The 22,425-nt window shown below is 40.9% G+C and overlaps 1 protein-coding gene across 1 annotated transcript in view; it reads right to left on the bottom strand.

Moving 5' to 3' along the window:
* Positions 1-22,425, bottom strand: part of MNAT1 (MNAT1 component of CDK activating kinase) — a 126,234-nt gene that overhangs the window by 22,052 nt on the left and 81,757 nt on the right. The window contains exon 7 of the mRNA XM_068148950.1: positions 19,422-19,543. Coding sequence (XP_068005051.1) covers positions 19,422-19,543 — 122 coding nt within the window. The remainder of the gene's footprint in view (positions 1-19,421; positions 19,544-22,425) is intronic.

Below are 22,425 nucleotides of genomic sequence, written 5' to 3' on the forward strand. Positions count from 1 at the left end.
AACACAAGGGTCTCTGTGGACCTATACTTCTCAGTTTACATCCCTGAGCAGCATGGAAGAGCATATCGCAGAAGAAAACCAGCCACTTCCAGTTGGGCACGGACCTATTCTGAAGTCAAAAGCTGTATTTGACTCACCAAAGGCACTATGACATTCTGGTAAGAGGGTTGAATCAAATTTCTTTACTAACAAAGCAAACTAACAGTTTCTATTGAGCTGGTCAAGTGCAGTGCATCGCATCACGTCTGACAGGCTGCTGATCAAAAGGAAGAGAGCAAAGGATCATATTGATCTCCCATCAGCAGGGCAAGCACTCTAGTAAGCCTGCTTGAAGTAGCTACATAGAAGTACTGTATTATCTGCCACACAAGAGCTATGCAGCTTTTCAAAGACTTCAATAATATTTTGGCACACTATGGGCTAATGTGATGCCCTTTGCTTGACTGAGAACTTCTCATACTACAAAGGTGCTATCAGTTGGAGCCACAGATGAGCAAAGACCATAGCAGAAGCAGGGCTGGCTCTTCCCAGACCACCTCTGTGCTATTCCAGCACATATTGGAGCACACCCAAATCCAACCTGCGCTAGAAGCTGTCTCAAATGTGAGCCACACACACACTTTACCATTGAGTGTAGCTTTACACAATTCCCTATAACTCTTTATAGAGGTTAAAGCTGTATCAATGCAAATCCTCACTTTTTGTACAAAAAGTACATCTAATTTTTTCAAGGAATAAAAGATTTGGTAAGATTTCCAAAGGAATGCTATGGGTTTTCTTCCCAAGTTACTTATCTTTTTGGATCGTGGTTATCCTTTAATCCCACTAGAGTGCAAGAACTCCCACTCTGCCCATTTAATGCACTGCTGCTGAATACATTCCACACTGACCTATGGATCTCTTTAACCAACACTGGTCTCAAACGTCTTTACCTCAAGAACTGAGATATACCTCAGTGACTCACCTCTAAAGTAATGAAAAAAAAAAAACCAAACAAACAATCAAGCTCACCTTTAGTTGTAGTACAAAAACAGGCAGTAATTTTTTTCCCCCCTTAAAGTTCAACATTCAAAGTAGCTTCATAGATGCTACACCAAAATAATATTTAGCACCATTTACACTGATAGATCTCAAGAAATAAGTGTAAATGGGGATTCATTATCCCATGGAAGTATTTTCCCTGCAGGGGTCTCATTTTATTTCATCTATGATTTAAAAGAAAATATAAAAGTCTTTCCTTACAAAATGCACAGCTGTCAAAAAATATGAGGGGACTGTGAAAACAGATAAATTACTCAAGCTAATCTGTAGCATTTACTGATACAGGCTTTTCCCAGCTACGGACAGCTTCCTAGCAAAGGTCATGCAGCTAGGACCAAAGAACATAGGTCACACAAGAAACAACACTACACATATTAATTAATACTGGAAACAACATAGAGATAATGGTAGTTTACAAAAACGAGCTCTGGCTACTTTTGTGGCTAAGGAGGTGAATACATACACAAAGTAATATCAATCAGGGTAAAATGGAAAGGGGGAAAAAAAGGCACAGATTTACATATGGACTGAAGCCAGACTCCAAAGGCATTTTAGTGTTCAACTTCCTTTGAGGATTTTAGCCTACCCAATTTAACAATGGCTACAGAGGGATCTGCAACAAGATCAGATAAGATCCACCTCCCTACATGATTGGTTTCTCCCTCTGCCATCCCATTTCCAGACAGCACACGATGCCACACACACCAACACGTGCTTTTAAACTGTTTTTCCAATACCTTCCTTTCTCCAGTCTGATTATCCTGAACTAGTACATTTTTAACCAGTCCAGAGCCTACCATTCACTAAAGCTAGCAAAACAGACTCTTCATTCAGTTACTCTAGAAAAATGTTACATTTGTCTATTCAGTATTGAACCTGCTTTCTGAAGTAAGTTCTCTGAGCATTAGCTTCTCTTTTCTGGGGCAAAACACCAATTTTCAGTTGTAGCTGCATTCGATGCATTGCCAGGCTTACAGAAAACACCTTGTAACAGCAGTAACAGCAGGGAATGACTGCATGGTAAATGTAAAATTATATATAATGACATTTACAGATGTGCAGACACACAAACATTTATCATTAAAATAATTCCAGCAAAAAAACTTTTCCTGGGTGCAACGAGCATGCCCTCAAAGCAGTTACTTTTGATGCCCTTAATCCTACCTGCTTCTTGGGACAATCCATGGTACCACTGCAGTTTCTTCACCACTTTGCAAGGAAGTAGAGAGTTTTTAGGATCCGTCATTCCCTCTTACATTTACCCCCACCATGTGGCAGCTATTCTTCTGGAAGAATCCAAACTTTTACCAGAAGTAGTAAAATTTTTGGAGACAGCTCAATAAAAGAAAATGTAAATTGGTGAGTTGAAGTGTGGGTCGGAGAAAAGAATCACAGAATCACCTGTCTGAATAAGACCTTAAGATCACCGAGTCCTACCATAACCTCATCTCCCTGTACACAACCATATAGAAAATGGGGAGAGAAGAAGGTAAAAGGGATTCAAGGAGCACACATACTTGTTTAGACATTGCTTTCCTATTGCTTCAAGGCATCTTGCTAAATTTATCATCTCTTCTGAACCTTTTCTTGTTTATTTTTTTCTTGCTTACATCAGAAGGATTTTAAAGCCTCTCCTTTATTTGCATGTCTTGCTTTTTGTATTGTTTTTGCCTTCTTAAGGAAACTGGCAATTGAAATGCTGTTCTAAAAACAAGTCACAAACATTTAGCAGTGTTGCCATTTCAAACACCAGACTCAGCTGAATCTGCCGCGCAGAAAGATGATGCTGTTTCAGCTGTCGGAGACTTCAGAAAGGGCAAAAAACTGCTGAATAAAATCAAAATGCAAGTTATTAGTCAACAAAAACTCTGGGATTAGTTACAAATAACCATCCATCAAAGCTTCCCAAGATGGAGGATACACTATTCTTTGAAAACACCAGTAGACTTATCCTCCACGCAGCCATCCCAGCTGATGTGGTCCTCTACTGTAAGCAGCGAGAACATCCCAGAGCCTAATGCTGGTATTTCAGAACAGATAGTCCTATTTTGCAGGCAGAAGAATCATAGAATTGTTTTGGTTGGAAGAGACCTTCAAGATCATCAAGTCCAACTGTTAACCTAATACTGCAAGGTCACCACTAAATTATATCCCCCAACATCACATCTACATATCTTCTAAATACCTCCAGAGATGGTGACTCAATCACCCCTCTGGGCAGCACACTCTAATGCTTGACAACCTCCTTTTCTGATGATCCAAAGCACCAATGAAAAAAAAAATCCACACCACCCAAATAAATTCAAAAGACAGGCTTATAGTAGTTTAGATGGGTAACTACCACAAATTTCAGAAATTTTATCTTATTACTTTTTTCAGGCTCATCCAAAGGCAATACTGGACTGGTGAAACCAGCTCCCTCTCGAGGTCTAGACTAGAGGCCCTGCTGCTGTCACCCCACAGCAGGGCTGCTGGCCAGATGCTGCATTTACATTGAACTCCATTACTGCTTCACTACTCCCAAGTGCACAAGGAAGGCATGGAATGGGCCCCTATGTCAGCACTGAAATCTCACACATTTGCTATCCTCATTCACAAAGTATTGTTCTAAGGAGGTACAAACAGCATTAAAAGAAAATACATTGGTTTTATTTTCTTTTCTGATCTTAAACTTCCAGGACAGACAGCCTGTAAAACCTGCTACTGTAGTACACATGGCAGCGGATCTTAGCAGATAGCTCCAGCTTCAGCATTTGTTTCAAAACACTTTCCTGTATTTCCTATTAATCAGCAGCCAACAACTCAGAGTAAAGCCAAATACCTGCTAACTTGGCCAAGCTATTATCCCAATGAACAGCCTGCAGCACTACCATACTGCTTCACTGCCATGGCTGTCATCGAGGTAGCTCATCCAGGGAGCTGCATTCCTTTGCTCCATTTGCAAACACCCCTGAGCCATGTTGAGCACACTCTTCAATTATATGGAAGTGCCTGTAAGTATGCAGAGTCCACCCACTGTGCTGCAGAAGAAAGCAATACCCACACATACTGCCCAGGGGTAGGAATAGTAAAGGTGCTGCTGCAGGCCTAATCCTGCTTCAGAGAATCACAGAATGCATTGTTTTGGAAGGGACCTTTAAAGGCCATCTAGCCCAACCCCCCTGCAAGCAGGGACATCCCCAACTAGATCAGGTTGCTCAGAACCCCATCAAGCCTCACCATGAATGCCTCCAGGGACAAGTTCTCCACCACCCCCCTGGGCAATCTCTTCCAGTGTTCCACCACCCTCATAGTATAAAGATCATTTTCCTAAAGTCCAGTCTAAATCTACCTTTCCCTAGCCTTAAACATTTGCCCCTAGTCCTAGTGCTACAAACCCTTGTTAAAAAGTCCCTCCTCAGCTTTTAGGCAGTCCTCATTCAGCTACTAATAGGCTGAAATAAGATCTCCACAGAGCCTTCTCTTTTCCAGGCTGAACAACTCTCTCTCTCTCAACCTGACTACATAGGAGAGGTGCTCTTCTGATAATTTTTGGGATCCTCTCAATCAGGCCCATGTCCTTGTGTTGCTTTGAGGATCCCTTCCACTGAAGCCACTGTAAATCCCTTCTGCCAGGACCAGGAGTAGAACTGGAGCTAATTTGAGCTTTCATTTATTTTGTAACCTGCCACTCTCAACACCAAAGCAAGTTCAATGGGAATTTTTCAGTAGAGCATTTTGACACTAGAGCCAAAACCAAATCATGGAACAAATGAACTTCCTACAGCTCTTCGGAGAAGGCAGGGAAGGAATCTGGCAGTGTTAGCTGCAAGCTCTCATAAAAACGTTGAGGAGGTGGTTGCACTGAACTATCATTGCTGTCATCTTCAGGGTCAGTACCAGCTGTTACAGGACCATCATTTGCTCAGATGTTTGCAGAATGGGACACACCATTCTCCCTTTTTTGAGTTAGAACAGGACTCATTCTGTTCAGTGATTTGACTTCTCAGCTCATTCTCTTCCCAGTGACAGCAGTTCCCACAGTTAAAGGCATGTTTTCACACACAGTGTCTGGTTCTAGAAGTAACACTCAATGTTTATAGTTACTACCAAGGACTGGTATGCAGAAAGGCTCCTGCTTATACTTGCTTCTATGGAAACCAAGGTCACTGCTAAATCTTGTGTCCCACATCGGAGGTGCTGTAAAATAGAAGGCAGCACCTGTGGGGAAGAGCAGACGGGACAGGTGACCCCCCCATATATGTCATACTCCATATAAAGCTGAGGGATCACAAGGGTCAAGCTTTCTCTCTCTGTGGATCACTTCCAAAGAGGCCTCTGTCCATTTTGCCTTCCACCTCAATCTACGTGTTCCTGAATCTAGTTCCTACCTCCTGTTGAGTCCAGCCTGGGACTTCTCCAGTGTCTGCCCTTAGCATCAGTGGTGCCAGTAACGTTAACTGCCATCAGGAGGATTAGGTTTGATACTGAGTTTGTATATATTTGTGTATATTTCACTGTTATTGTTTTCATTAAAGATGTTCTAGCTCTCTTCTAATCCTTAAGTCTCTCCACCTTATTTCCCTTCTCTTACCCTTTGGGCAGGGAGAGAGATTAAAAGAGAGCATCTGATGTTTGTCTAGTGGCCAGCCTGGCCCTAATCCTTAACAATGTTCTGGTAGTCCATGCTTTTCCAAGCACATTTAAGGGCTGGATAAGAAAATAAGAGTGAATACAGTAGACATAAAAAGTCTATAGATCAATTCTGGGTGAGTGAGAATGAGAGAGAAGTTACACAAAAACAGTAACTTCAGTGACTGCTCTTAGACAAAAAAAAAACCAAAAGATCAAGAAGGAGGATGCTACGGTCTACACTGCTCAAGGCACAGCACTACTCATTCACAGCAGACTCTTGAAAGCCAACTCCTCTGTTGTATTCACACCTTCTCAACAATGCTTGCAGCTCTCGTGGCAAGTTAAAAGGCAGGATGCACCTACATCATGGAATAAGGAGGAAAAGGCAAGATTTTCTTTCCATATTTCATGTTCTTTGCAGACTCTGTATCTGTGGGGACATTTCATTATAAAATTAACTGCGTGCTGAATAGAGTCTGGAACAGCAGAGCCTTTACACTTCCAAGATGGTCTCAGAGCACAGATCTCCTCTTCTCTCTCATTTCTGGAATACTTTTTGACAATTAACAGAATCAATGACCATAGAACAAGAAGTCTGCCCAATCCATCAGGCCTAAATGTGAAAAGAGGAGGAGGAAAGAGGAAGCCTTTTACCGGCAGGAAGGGGAGAAGAGGTGTAGATTTCTTTTGGCTTTCTTCATGAGCATTTCCTCATGAATTCTGGAAGAGAGTCAGGAAATAAAGATAGCAGCCAGAACTCACTTTCTACATCTTCTTAAGGGAGAACTAGCCAAACACAGCAGTAGCAAATAAAGAAAAAGACAAGTACCCTTCTTTATGCAAGGTACATGCTACCCCAGTATAGAGAGCTGGCATAAAACCAGGGCTGGGAGGCTGTTCGGGAAATTCTCAATAAATATTGAAAACATCAGTATCATGATATCTGCATTTTGTCCAAAGCTGATGGAAAAGTTAAAGCACAAGCTGATCTCCTGAGAAGAGGAGTCAGTAAGGTACCCAGGTTTAGGTGAAAGAACAGAGAGACAGGGAAACTACCTCTTCTATTGAATATCAATTAATGTCAACAGATCTCACAGAAGAGGGCCTGCATGGGAGTCAGGACCACACCTTTTCTGTCTTTTCAAGCTCACTTGACTTCTGAAATGAGACAGTAGAGGTGCTGGTGTCTTTTCTGCTGCACTAATGCCAGCAGTCCCCAAGACATGGGAGCTCCTCTTTCTACAGTGTTCACCCTCTTCTCTCTCCTGATCACAGATATATTCATTGCTATTATCCAGCCAACAAAGACAGAGAAGTAAGAAATAGACTACTTTGTTTTCAACAGGAAGTAGTCCTCATGTTCTATGCATTTACCCATCTAGACATATACATACATACATGTATTTCATATATATATTCCTCCACAAAGAAACAGTGGAGATTAAGTGGGCAGACACCAACCAATATTAGTAGGGCAGCGCGAGCATAGAGAATATGCTCACCTTAAGCAGAATCTTAGAAAGACCCTCTCTACATCAGGACATAAGACAGGAATCATTAAAAACAGTGAATAAAATAGACTTTTTTGTTGTTTTTTCCTTTTTAGTAGAAGTATTTTAAACACAGAAAAACACAGCCACTTCCAGAACAAAAGCAATCAAGCATGTAGCAAGTGTATTACATCAACTTCAATAAATCCAACCTGCTAATGTTTTCAACACTATACTTTGTTCTTGCACACGTTTGAATTACACTAATGCTATTTTAAAATGCATTATTTCACTGAAGAAAACATCAATATATCAAAAACTATTTTTTAAACTAATGAGTTTCCTCTTTTGCAAAGGAAGTATTTTAAGTACTGGAAAGGGTTCCATGGCTCCACTTCCAAATGACAAGTATCATCAATAGTTGGGCGTAAAACAAACAAACCGAAAACCCCAAATCAGCAGCATTTGACTCATGGAAAAACATTACATATTTTCAAGCAGAAGAACTGAAAAACTTACTGAAAGAGGAAAAAAAATATGTACACACACCTGCTATTCTATCAATCTAAGCAGGAAACCATTTCACTGCTATATCATAAGTAGAAGAAAAGTACTTATTAAAACATTAATCACAGTCCATTATATTCTGACTCCATGCCAGAAGTTCCCATTACATCACTGAAAATATCTATTAACTAAAACCTGCTTCTGACAAGTTACAGAAGTGTAGTGTTTAGGACTTAGTAATGCAAAAGTCAGTTTTAGAAGAACAGTTACACAATTGATTTTGCAGTGGCAAGCAGGCATAATTAATTGTTTTTGTGACATTTATTACTGCACTGGGGTTGATTTAACTGGTGTTTCTACTGTAAAATTATTCAAAAATTATTTCAAACTTCATCTACTTTTATTAAACACATTTATTGTGAAGGTATTTAATACTCAGGGCTGGCTAAACAATCTTAAAATGTGCTGGATACACCAGTACATGTAAAACTGTATTGTCTTGTGTAAATATGGGCCTTGTTTAGAACTATGTCTCACAGGAAATTATGCCAAATGAAAACCATCTCCTCTTCTCCTCTCCCACTGAAAAGGATTTATGTTTTTGCATTTAATACAAGCTACATAAAGAAACAAAAGTATGGTGGTGTTCAAATGGAGGGGGCCAATCTCTTTTCAGTGGTGCACAATAATAACACAAGAAACAACGTGTACAAGCTTGAACACATAAGATTTCACCTCAACGTGAGGAGAAATTTCTTTACAGCGAGGGTGACAAAGTCCTGGAACAGGCTGCCCAGGGAGGTTGTGGAGTCTCCTCCAAACACATTCAAAACCTATCTGGATGCATTCCTGTGTGGACTACCCTAGGTGATCCTGCTTTGGCACATGGGTTGGACCCAATGAGGTCCCTTCCAATCTCTAATGTCCTGTGATATCTTCAAGTCTAATCACGACTTAATCTCTGAAATCCAATTGTGTTCAAACCTTCACTTTGTTACAAACAATGTTACCTAACTCCAGTGTCTCAGTTTGGAAGAGAGAGAAATGAACAGCTCAACTCTTTCTGGAAGCCTGGCCCTAAGTGGCTTGTTTACCTAGATAGTTTTCAATGCACTATTGAAACCATATTAACTTTAAAACCAAAGTCATAAAAATCAGTTCTTAAATGTGTGTATACAATCTCCAGCCAACTAACTTTAATTTCAGTTGCTTTCCTTAACGCCCTGTAAAGCAGCTCAACTAAAGAAACCAAAGCTATACAGCATGACAGGAAGCATATTTGGGGCCAGCCTTTTTTTCACTGGTGCCTAGCAACAGTACAGGAGATAATGGGCACAAACTTGAATGTAGCAAGTTCCATCTAAACATAAGGAAGAATTCCTTTACATTCAGGGTGATGAGGACCTGGAATATGCTGCCCTGTGAGGTGGTGGAGTCTTCATCTCTGGAGTAATTCAAAACCCATCTGGATACCACCCTGTGCAACCTGCTCTAGGTGAACCTGCTCTGGCAGGGGATTTGGACTAGATGATCTCCAGAGGTCCCATCCACATTCTGTGAGTCTGTGTCACTAACCCGAAGAAGTAAAAAACAAGGGCATACTTTAAAGGATGCTGAATTAATAATTGCCTCTATAGCTGTACATTTAGTGCCACCCACCAGACCACTTTCTGGTCAGGGTTCAGTCATCCCTTTCTTTGCTGAAAGAGAATGGTCAGGCATTGGAACAAGCTGCCCAGGGAAGCAGTGGAGTCATTATCCCTGAAGGTGTTAAAAAAACATGTAGACACTGTACTTCAGGACATGTTTTAGTGGTCATAGTAGTGTTGGATTGACAGTTTGACTTGGAGATCTCTACCCAAATGGGTGCTGTAGTATGTCCTGAGTGCGTAATTGTAGATCCAAGCATCGACAGCATTAAGTAGTGCTATACCAACAGAACTAAAGCAGTTTGGCTTCCTACAGCTTGGTGTTCTTGATGCTTACAAGCTCCAACTGAAGTTTTTCTCAGGTGGTTAGGACACCTATGAGATGTCTCAATCCACACAGCTTCTCTGGTGGCTAGTAAGTTATAAGTCACCTAAAACTTCAGGCAAGACACATCTATGCTTCCCTCTGTTATTCCAGCAAACATGTAATTCACCTTTTGAGATATATGATTTCATTTGGAATCAATAAGATGCATCCTTTCTGGCTTTATTTTCCTCTTCAGGAGTCTATTTTGCCAGCAGTCCCATTCAGTCTAAATATTTTCTTTATACATAATTCCCCCTTCTTGAAACAGTGCTGAAGGTTCCAGGAAGCCTCTCCCTCTCTCTTCCACTTTTCAGACTTATTTCTTGTATCTTAATTACAATGAATTTTCACAAATGCCTTAGAGGACAAATTCCAAACAGGATGCTCCTCACCCTTCTACTTCAACTAAATCTGAGATTAAGTAATTAATTTAAAATATTATTCCATCCAAACAGATCTCTCATAAAACCGTGACAGTGTTTGCCTAGATTGCCCCAGAGCAACTGCTTGTCACAGCATCTCTCTGCTGTTCCTTACAAAGTACAAAGCAAGATATTAGTCAAGGCAAGAAGTTCTTTCTCTCAGCAGTGAGTGAATATTTCTCTCAATATTCACCATGACCATCATCTGACAGACATGGCTCCTCACTGCTAAGGTGCTCCTGCCTTTGTAGCCTAACACTGGGCATAAAGCAAGCATTCCGAGGTTCTGTCTCGGGAAGAACTACAAAAGCTGATGACACCTTCTGTTGCTGAAGTGAGAGAAAAACCACAAAAGATGACTCCCACACATGCAGATGTATTATTTCTCTTGTGGCAACTACACAGTTGCCAGTGCAATTTTATATCTGGCAGAGGAGCCGGAGGAGAGGAATAAGAAAAAAAAAAAAAAAAATATAAAAAAAAGGGCACTGTGACAGAGAGCAAGAGAAGCAAGGAAGGGAAAAAACAAAACCATGGAGGAAAATAACTACTGACCTCAAACTTACCACATAATTAAAAAAAAAAAACAAAACAGATTTAAAACTCAGCTGGTACAAAAAATATTTTTCTAAGCTGATGGAAGACAACTAAAGAATAAAATCTGTGGACATATAAAGTCACAGAAGAGCCGTACATCAATAGTGATATCAATGCAGAGGATGAAGGGAAGAATGAAACCAAAGAAAGGCTTTCAATAACAGATAAGAGCTATGACAGACAATCAGATATGTTTAAGTGGCTGGTAGTAACATGGCTTTGATATGAAGAGTGCAGAAAACAGGGCGTTTGGCCCACAGAATTGCTGGATGCCTCCTGCCATATTATAATCCACCATCAGGCAGCTTTGCCTGACACTTTTTCAGCTTCCTACTTAGCAGCACTGCCTCTACACCTGCAGACACAATTCAGGGTTTGCCTCCTACCAGTTTTCAATAACAAAGCCAGTATTACCATCCTGGTTTTCTGAAGCAGTTTTCTATGCTTACTGGTTAATCCTGTTGTACAGTTTGCCAGACAATTCTCTATTCCGTATGTTAAGGCAACTTTTTTTTTCCTTTCCTCTTCATATTCTATGTGTTTTAATAAACTCATGATTTAGTGTTCTGCAAGCCCACACTAAAAAAGATTATTCTAGAATAAACGGTATAATTACATTTCCTACAGCGACCTTGTAATCTCTCGAGTATTTATTCTAGACTAAACAGCCTTACTCAGCTGCCCTGTGTCTGATTGTCGATGAAAGAAGCTTGTTTGACAACTGCTTCGAGCAGAAACATATTTTTTCCATGATTGCATGAGCAGTATTCTGAGCACAGAGACTCATGTTAGGTCGATGAGTTAATTTGAAAGCCAAACGCCAACAAAAACAATTACTATGGACATTCTGCTGTCATGGCCAGCTTTTGAGGTTAATTTAGTGGTACATATACAACTACATCCAACTTTACATATAAGAAACTACATGGTGTATGCAGGCTTCTTTCTTTGTTTCTTTATATATTTTCCATATTCTGTGCTTTTATAACCCTCCTGAGACCTTTTGCAGTTACAGAACCCACACTATACCCACAGGTGGGCGGGCAGGAAGCAAAGCTCTGTGTTTCATAAGCAGTCCACTTTTAATATATTCAGTTGCTAATGACCTTGACAGAAGAGCTCCATGCAAAACACCATATACTACAGGGTGTCATTTGAAATGTTCATAGGCATTTTTGCCAGAAAGCTGATTTCTTAAACAGCAAGATTTCAGTCTTACTAGAGACTGTGTTCCTCTCCTTGATTTCCATCCAGCTGGAATAACTGGTGCTAATCTACCTCCTCTATATTAAATTTGCTTCCTTACAAAATGCTGTGATGAGACTTGTAAGGATTTCTGTACTTTGCTAAAGCAACGCGAGGCAGTTTCTACATTAAACCAAACTAACATGATTTACACAAGAGTTTGGTTTCCTTGTTCCATCCTCTCTTGAAAAAGCACACTTGGCCATATACACTATTCCTCCAAAGTATCCATGCAGTACTGCTACTGTCATTCATAAGGTTTTAGCTAATTATTTGTGATTAAATGAACAAACTGTAAGTTACATTAAAAGTTTGTATGCAAATACAGCTGAGTCTTTAAAGCAATAATCACTTCTTTCCTACAAGCTCTCATTCATTAGGTGCCTGAATCAAAATGCCTTACAGCTGACAGAAATCTTTCTAGCAAGGATCAGGCCCTGCAACAGGAGACACTGGGAAATTCAGACCATATGCCTTAGTAGCCAAGAGAATTCCTGCAAGGTCCGCAGCCCTCTACATGCTCTCCAAAGCAAGACAAGCTTTCTTTACTCATACTCAATCTTTTGACTCTGACTACTGAGCTTATTAAGAAACTGTATTCTATTTAACGAAGCAGAATGAATCCAGTGTTCAAAATCAGTGGGCCAAAGCAGATCAAATCAGCTCTTCCATTTGTGGCTTTTCTCCTATTCCAAGAGGTCATTTGACCTCATTAATGTTTATAAATATGCAAAGGGCGAGTGTCAGGAGGATGGAGCCAGGCTCTTCTCAGAGATGCTAAATGATAGGGCAAGGGGCAATGGGTGCAAGATGGAGCATAGGAGGTTCCACATAAACATAAGGAAAAACTTTTTCACTGTGAGGGTGACCAAACACTGGAACAGGCTGCCCAGAGAGGTTGTGGAGTCTCCTTCTCTGGAGACATTCAAAACCCACCAGGATGCGTTTCTATGTGTCCTGCTCCAGGTGATCCTGCCCTGGCAGGGGGTCAGACTAGAAGATCTTTTGAGGTCCCTTCCAACCCATAATGTTCTGTGATTCTGTGAGTCATGAAAATATCTGTATACCCCAGTCACAAAGCAAGCAGATGTCAAAAATCACTTGCTACGATTTTTAAAGCCCAGTGGTTTTGTCACCCATTCAAAATCAATTCTCAGTTATTTCACTGTCTTGAACCCAACACAGGCACTGACAGGGTGTCAGCAAGAACTAATCCAGCCAACCAGATCAACAATGGTTTACGAATAGTTTGTAGAGCAACCTTACTATTGCCTCACTGAGGGGGGAAAAAAAAAAATAAAAAAATTAATAATAAATTCCCTATGACTGACAGCAAAGAAGTTACACAAGTCATTTCAGGATTAAGTACCAGAACTCTACATGTGTTTCAAATTACACTACAACACTGTACAACGAAAAAATATCCAGAAATTTTCCACTTGAAGGTTAAAAATTAAACATTAGCAAAGCTCAGGCAGATAGGAAACCCAACCATCTCATTTTAATTTGCAATTTAAAGTGACTGAGCTGTCCTACACCAAGGAAAACAAAGGGATTAATCCACCCAGTTGTTCATCATAAAATGCGCAGTTGTGCATACAGACTGCCACAGCACTCTAATTTTGCTTCAGTACTTACACTCAACTCTCAAAAATGACATTTTGCTTAGAATTAACTTTTAAGTTATCAAAAGGTTATTACCTGTCCTCATTAGTGTTCACCGCTGAACTTTCTCTTTTCATCACCTTTAAACAAAACACTAATTAACTGGCATGCTCTTAACAGCCTGATTATACAAGAGAACAAGTTGATAGATCAAAGGCAAGGCACGTTTTTCCTGAAGAAAAGCACAGTTTTTCAGAGTAAATTCAATTATTTTATACACACACACATGTATATATTCAGGATGCATCTCTCCATACAAAGCAGGCAAACACAGTCTTAAGCATCCCAGGCTTAACTTAATTACAAGGTCTGCACAAGAGTTCTCTCTTAAATGTGAGGATTTCAGTGGAGGGCAAACAAGCATTTTTAATCTTCACAGGATGTTAGGGATTGGAAGGGGCCTTGAAAGATCATCTAGTCCAACCCCCCTGCCAGAGCAGGATCACCTAGGGCCTGTCACACAGAAACACCTCCAGGCAGGTTTTGAATCTCTCCAGAGAAGGAGACTCCACAATCTCGCTGGGTAGCCTGTTCCACTGTTCACAGTGAAAAAGTTTTTCCTTCTATTCACATGGAACCTCCTATGCTCCAGCTTGCTCCCATTGCCCCTTGTCCTATTATTGGACATCACTGAGAAGAGCCTGGCATACACCTGGCAGAGTCTCAATTTACAGCCAGTTTTTAAGTAACTGGGTGTATGCCTCTTCCCCAGCTGTAAATACTTTGTGTGAGAACACTGTGGCTGCTCCTGCTAGCTATACATACTTACAATTAATGACAAGAATGTCTTTACATTTTTCAAGACCTCAAACAAAGATAATTTTGATCCCCTGTTTTTTTTTGTTTGGTTGGTTTGGTTTTTTTAATCAACACTACATCACACATACTTATTTTTTTAAACAACAAAATAATTTCCATCTCCATCCTGTTTTGGTCTTCCACTGCTTGGCACATCAGAGTTTGTTCTATTTTTTGTTCTTTTTGTTCTGCAGTAAGAAAAATTTAGACCTCCAGAACCACACAAATTCAGTGTGCTCAGCTAAGACATTATAATAATAATGATAATTTAAAAAGACAGGTCTTTTTTGCCCCTTCCAGTAAACCTCAAAGTAAAGTAATGGCAGTGAGTGCCCAAGCACCCAGGCACTCATGGTCTCTCTTTCAACAACACACTTTACATCTCTAAAAGCTTACAGTAGGCCATTCAGCCTTGCAATGACCTTGGCAGTTCAACAGATTTAGACTTTGCTCAAACTACACCAACCTGTTTCTGGTGATGGCAGAAGTGTCAGTAGGGCCTTTGATAAGACAGCTCTCTAAACATGGGTCCCATCAGCAGGATGCCTTCAACCCCATTCAGAAATCAACCATTTCCCACTGCACATCCCCAAACACTTCAGTGACTTTGAGTGGGGAGCAAGTCACACAGACCCAGGACTACTAGCTGCCATAGAAGAACAGGCAGGAGTAGAACATGTCTCCAGGATGGCTACATTACATTAATAGAAGACTCCCTTTTCTCCAAGCAAAGTACCACAGGTTGGGAGGTGCTCTTACATCTGTCTTCTCCCCTTCTTCAAGTCACATTTCCCTTTGACAGCTTAAACAGGCATGAGCTATTCCTCATACCCTGAACATCCAAAGTTACCGTTACCACCCAGATCAAACCATCACCAACCCAGCACATTCAGTGTGTATTCTTGGGACCATCAGGCACTGAGACTTCCCTGGAGTAACCCCACAGACAGTCAAAAGAATATCTATCAGAGGCTGAGAAAGCTTCGTTCTTGCTACCACAAGGTTAAATACTCTCCACACATTAGTGTAACAGAAGTTGCTTCCAGAAAGCCATGTAATCCAGGATTATTGCCTGTATTGTATTTCATTATTTCCAGAAAATCTTCCTCCATTAAAAAAGGAAGGAGGGGACTAGGGGGCTGCAGGACACAAACCCTTACACATTATACCAATCATTTGTTTTGAAAACAAACAAACAAATAAATCTATTTCTTCATAATTTTCATTATTCTCAAGTTTCCAACACAATAGCAAACCATGCATCCTAATAATGTTAGTGCTTTTCTGCAGTACACATAAAAAAAAAAAGAAAATGTACAGCCCCAAGGGAAACTGAAAACTAATTACTAAGAACAGTTTGAATAAAAATTTCTCTTTTTTTTAAATTTTTTTCCCCAAAAAAAACCCATGCAAAATCCACACAGAACAGCAGTGGGCAGATGCAGAATCAATTTTACTGGACTGCACACAAATTTCTTTGTAAAGCCTAATGAGCACATAATATAAGTCACCTTAAAAAGCAATCTTTTTTCATTGTAAAAGATCCCTACCAAGTTTTCTAAATGATCCCTTAAGGATTCACCCATTTTCTTGCTCTTGGCTAGAAACCTCCTTGCCAGCTGTCTCCACTACAGCAGTTCACTAAGAAAGAAAAGCAAGACTGATGCTAAAAGCTGAAGTGAGTCCTGCGGAAGAGGTTAAGATGTGAATAAAAAAAGGTCCACTCTACTGAGTGTTTAGAAGTCAATAAACTGTATCTTAAAAAAAAAAGTAGTCAATAAATTACACTACCAGAAGTGGATTCAAAGTCTCCAAGTTGGCAGTGCCACTGCAATTTTTACAAGGGTTTGTTGCGATAGGACAAGAGGAAATGGATTGAAGCTTGAGGAGGATGGATTTAGACTGGATATTAGAAAGAAATTCTTTACAGTAAGGGTGGTGAGACACTGGAACAGGTTGCCCAAGGAGGTTTTGGATGCCCCCCTTCCTGGAATTGTTCAAGGCCAGGCTGGAGGAGGCCTTGAGCAAGCTGGTCTAGTTGAGCATATCCCTGCCAGTGCCAGGGAAGTTGGAATTAGTATCTGAGTTTCTGGAGCCAGAACTATTCATAGAGTCATAGAATGATTTGAGCTAGAAGGGACCTTAAAGATCTAATGCCCACACATGAGGGAACTATTTAGCAGCAATAAATAACCAGACTGCCAAATTATTAAAAAGAATATGAAAAGAGGGAGAAACAAAATGGAAAATAAAACAAACAACCCCCCAAAAATCCAACCAAGCAAAACCCCAACAACCAACAAAAAAAACCCAACCACTAAATACACTTAGATTTAACCTGTTCTTATATGAGTCCAAATGAAAAGGAGACTAAAACTCTTTAGCAGGAGTGGATAATGTTGTGCCCAGCTCTTCTACTGCACCCAGACAGCTGTATGCAGCTGCCTAAGAATGCCCAAAGCAGGGACTGAGGCACATGAGTTAAACATTCATCACCAACAGGAAATGCGCACAAGTTTGTGCAAACCCAGAAACACAAACACACACACGAATGGTGGAAGGTATTTCAGATACCCTATGGAATAGTTAGAGCTGTACTGGCTGGGAACCCACACCGTCTATGTATTTGTTTTGGAATTGCAAACAACCTCAGGACTTAGAAGAACTCTTCTGGTGGGCACAACTCACCCACCCACAAACCTCCCCTTGCTACCACAGCCACCCAGCACCCCTGCTGTTGTTAACCCTTTCAGCATCTCCAGAGCCTAGCCAAACAACCCTGGCTGTACCTGCTCAGAGGAGCAAAACCACACATGTATCAAAGTGCCTCCAAGACAAGACTGAGTTCTGTTTGAAAGCTCTCCTCCAAACACACTCACACACAGACATTGCAGTGCAATGGCATCATTTAAGGATCTTGTTTTGAAAGGTGTTGGGTTGCCTTCAGTGTCACAGGCAATTAGATGGGATGGACAGAGACTGCACCGGGGCACAGGTGAAGGGACAAGGAATCCCACACACCAAGTCATCCTCCCTCTGTACCCCAAGCATTTTCATTTGTGAAGAGGCTTTGGGCTGAAAGGCCCACCCCTGGAGGGCCCTGAGAACTGTGCTCCATTCAAACAGGTGGTGAAGCTGTGTGTAGCTCCAGTCAAATTTAAACTGCTAATTAATATTCAGTCTGAGAATTTTGATATCAGATTTTAAAAAATTGCAGGCATCAGGACAATAAAAACCCTAAACAGAGACAAATCAATTCCAGACAGACTTGAGTTTTCTGAAACACCATTAGGTTTGTTTATTTACTTAAAACAACATCTATCTACCTTTACATTTGCTGGATGAGATACAGTTTCTCCTGTGCCAGTAAAATAAATGTTATTCCTGTTTGGATTTCAATAGTCTCTGAAACTGCATATTAAAGTGTCTCAATATTATTCAGTACTTTGTGGCTTCAGTTTTCCCACACTGCACAGTCAAACACAAACTGTTATTGTTACAAACTCTTTCTGCCTTGCCAATCTGCACATTCATAAAATCATAGAATGTTAAGAGTTTGAAGGGATGTCTGGAGATCATACCCTCCTGCAGGTATGCCTAGATCAGGCTGCACAGGAACACATCCAAGTGGGTTCTGAAAGTCTCCAGAGAAAGAGAGTCCACAACCCCTCTGGGTAACCTGTTCCAGGATACTGTCGCCCTCAAAGTCAAGATGTTTCAGCTCAAGTTCAAGTGAAACCTCCTGTGTTTTAGTTTGTACCCATCACCCTTTATCCTATCACTGGCCACCTCATGATCTCTAGTCTTTAAATATTTATATGCATTTATAAGAATAAGATCCCCTCTCAGTCTTCTCTTTTCCAGACTAAAGAGCCTCAGGTCTCTCAGCCTCTCCAGATATGAGAGATGTTCCAATCCCCTCATCATTCTCGTGACCCTCTATAGAACTCTCTCCAGTAGTTTCCCATTTTTCTGGAACTGGGAGAGCTGAGAACTGGAGAGTCCAGAACTCAACACAATACTCCAGATAAGGGCTCACAAGGGCAAAGTAGAGGGGGAGAACCACTTCCCTTTACCTGCAGGCCATACCCTTCTTAATGCACACCAGAATACCATTGGCCTTTTTGGCCACAAGGGTACACTGCTGGCTGATGGTGAATTTATTGTCCACCCACACTCCCAGGTCCTTCTCTGCAGAGCTGTTTTCCAGCAGGCCAACCCCTAACCTGTACTGGTGCAAGGAGTTATTTCTCTCCAGGTGCAGGACTCAACACTCACCCTTTTTGAACACTTATTCTACCATTAAGTTTTCCAGCTCCTGATTGTGACCCTCAAAGTTAGGCCACGATAAATTGGGTGACACTCACTATCCTAATAGCTGCACATTTTCAAGTGGAATTTCAGCTACAAACACTTCTCTAAAGAGCAGGCATGTCCCTTGACTACTTCTCAGCCTCCATTACCCAGGCACAACAGGCTCCCAACTCCCTTCCAAACATGGCTGCACACCATGATGCTGCCAAGCTGCTGGACCAGCCCCACATTATATTCTGTGACAAAGTTGAGCTCTATGTTTCATTTCTCACAAATGCAGTTTGCCTGTAGACAGCATTCGATAAGTACATCTACCCTTTTCCATGGCAAACAGCCCAACTTTAATATTTTTACTGGCTTACAGCTGGGCAAATTAAGCCTCAGATTTTTATTTATTTATTTTTTAATACTGTGCAACTGAAAATGAACAGCTACTTCACAGCCATTGCCAAGGACAACCTTAAAAATGCTAATGCAATCCAGTCCAGCTCTCAACAGATCTATAAAGGCTAGAGAATGAAAAAATTCAGCTTTTCCACCCAAATGAAATGTTGTTTGGGCAGGAAACCTAACATTTTAAGATCCCTAAAACAAAAAAAAACCAACCAAAACAAGAACAACAAAAACCCCCTACATGCTGGCAAAGTGATGATGGTAACAGTCCCAGCTATAATGCCATGAAAGGGGAATTAAAACTCGCTTTGTTACTTACCCCAGTCTTCCCAGCATTTCAAGCTCTGGAACTTGTGGTCCATACGTCTCCACTTGCAGAGGCAGATACTCATACAAAGCTTCTTCTACCTTTTGCATGGGAGCCAATGAAATATGCTGACCCTGTTAAAAAAAAAAAAGTCAAGGTTTTTACCTTTTTTGTTTTTCTTTTTTAGTGCCATACAAGAAGAGGCTTATACCATTAACCTGGTCCAGACAAAGACCATCCCACTATGAACATACTGTCTACTTTATCAGTCATTTCTTCATGATTTAATTTTTTTACTGGGATCTACAGTTTGGAAGTAATGTGCCATTAGTTATAATTTGTTCAGCGAGGTAGGAAAGGGGGAAGTTTTATTGAAGGTAGGCTTACTGCTTCCAGGGTCACTAGTAAAATTATTACCAGGTAAAAATTTCACTTATCAAAAGTAGTATCAAGCAAATGTCTCCAAGCAACCCTACTTGATTCCGTAACCAGTGATTTCCTGAAAGCCCTAATTAGAAAGGGAAGCCACTTTCATTTCTCTCTGCAGGCTTTGCAAGCTCCCATATATAATGGCTCTCAAGATGAACTTTCACAGCACAATGCAATTAATTCATTCAGCAAATTCCCATTTGTTTCATAACTAAAAATATAAAAACACACAAACATAAAACTTTCATTCCAGATGGTACTTTTTGCAAGCCTTCAGACCACTGAGAAACAGCTAGACATTTCCACACACCACCCCCCTCTTCCAAGTCCCTATCACTCTGAGCTCTCGCAAAACAGGAGACTGGTGGCTGGAAAGGAGAGGTCAAGAGGATATGAGATAGAGCCAAAGTTAACAGATGTTGCTGCATGACATTCTACACCGATTTGTTGATCTTTCACACAGTTTCAATTTTCTACTATATTCTATGGTGATCACAAAAATTAGCAGCAGCAGCAAAAAGACAGTACTATGAGCTCCACTAAAACAGCTTGGCTTCCCCTGTAGAAATTGAGCTTCACATCTGCAAAACACAAAAATTTAGGAGAGTAGTGGTATTGTTTTTGTAGACATTTTGTCTGCCACGGGAGATCGGAAGCTTTCCACGGTGTAATGTCATGTATAACCTTGACTCCCACCAGTGATCACTTACTGAGCTTCACTTCCCTAGGGCCACTCATTTAAGCATCTACTCCCTCAAGCAGAAACTAAAGGCTCCTCATGAGGAACAGTGGGTTAAAATGAACTAAAGAAATAAAAGGGGGAAAAAAAGACGTCATAAACAGAGTAGAAGGGGAACACTGTTAATTAAATTTGTGGTTGAGGACAGTGACCTTTCTCCATTTGGAACACGAATATTTTTGTTTAGAGAGTTGCAGAAAATAGCTAAGAAAATTGAAGACATAAGTCCTTGAGAAGTACTATCATGGATCTAGGCTGATCTCTGCAGAAATATCAGCAGCTCAAGTTTTCCATTGAAATGGCTCTGCATAGGTGATGAGAACAGATAGTTCTGGCCTTTTTCTGCACTACCTGGTGGGGCTGCTGCTAACATTGATACAGCAACAGTCTCCTGAAGGCAAAATGCGGTGAAGAAAGTTCTCAAATGAGCCGTGAGTTGCTCCAACTTTCATACTTAGCATACTGTTATTTTTGAGCCATGAACTATTGCTGCAACATTAAAAGCAGGCAACCACACACTTGAAAAAACAAAAGTAGGAAAAGAAAGGTTAAACATTCAGCTCAAACGCTGCTTCATGATATTTTAAGATACAAATGCAGTCTTTTTATATTGCTAGAAGTTGTCGATTTACAAACTACTATAATCCGTGAAAATATCACACTTCATAACAACATTTATGTGGGCATGTTAGACCCACTCTAAGAGATTAATGTTTAAATAAGACTTCCAGATTTAAAGTTTTATCAATATTTGTGCTTCTAATCCAACTGGATGGAAAGACATACTGACATTTTGCATCCTCATCTGGTGAGTAAAAAGTCTCAGTCTTTCCAAATCCAGAGCAATGTCATTCCAGCCATAGAAAAGAAAATTCAGTTTCAGGCAAAGATCAAAACCATGATAAATATTTTGGGAAATTACTTGTGTGTGGAAAAAGGGAGCAGCTCAGATTGCAGGAGCCACATCTCTGGAGGGCATCACCAGAACAGCTGCTCGCTGTTAGTGGAGTTGCCACTGGTGCATTCCTAACACTTTTTTAACAAGAGCAACTTCTGCTGACTTGGCCAAGAGACGCGGGAAACCTCCCAACAATCGGATCAGGCTCATCACAAGCCTTTTCCCCCCCACACCATTTATGCTGCTAGATGCCCACCGCTGTCTGGGGACTCCTGGCAGAATAGTATGCCAGGTGCCAGAGGTTAAAAAGGATCATGATGGTCATTTACTCTCAGACAGTCTATCAGTGACTGCAGGGGAGCTATGCCTAACAGTAGGGAGGCTAACTGGTTAGCATGCCAGCTATACAGTCTGTACTGGTATATGTATCATGTGGAAGCCACCAAGCAATGCCAAGAGCTTACTGTGCAGAACCGGGGCAGGGGGGCAGGAATGGGGGGGGGAGCACTGTGCTGGTCCAGAGGGCAGAAGCACAACATTGAAGAAAAGCAGCATATAGAAAGTGGCCATCCTTGAGCTTATCTGACCTCATGTCCAGTGCAGGCCAGGACAGTTTGTGTTCCCATAACAAGTCCAAGGAGTAGCAGTTCAGCCAATGCACCTATTTTTAAAAGGTGTCCAATCTAGACTTTAATATTTCAGATCATAAAGGTCCAAGCACATCCCTTAGGGTTAGTCATTCCAATAGTTAATTATCTTCACCATTAAATACTAGCATGTCATGCCTGGTTCATCAAGCTCAGTTTCAAAGCACTGGCTCCCTCATCTATATACTGGGCCAAGGTGCAAACCTCAGAAACAGGTAAGTACTTTTGCATGGCAAAACAACTGCATTGGTTTGTGTCCAACCAGAAATCTGTACCTCAAGGAAGCTGTGTAGCTGTATGACA

Source organism: Melanerpes formicivorus, unplaced genomic scaffold, assembly GCF_026170545.1.
Source record: "Melanerpes formicivorus ecotype bairdi unplaced genomic scaffold, bMelFor1.0.p_v2 SCAF_17, whole genome shotgun sequence".
Lineage (NCBI taxonomy): Eukaryota > Metazoa > Chordata > Aves > Piciformes > Picidae > Melanerpes > Melanerpes formicivorus.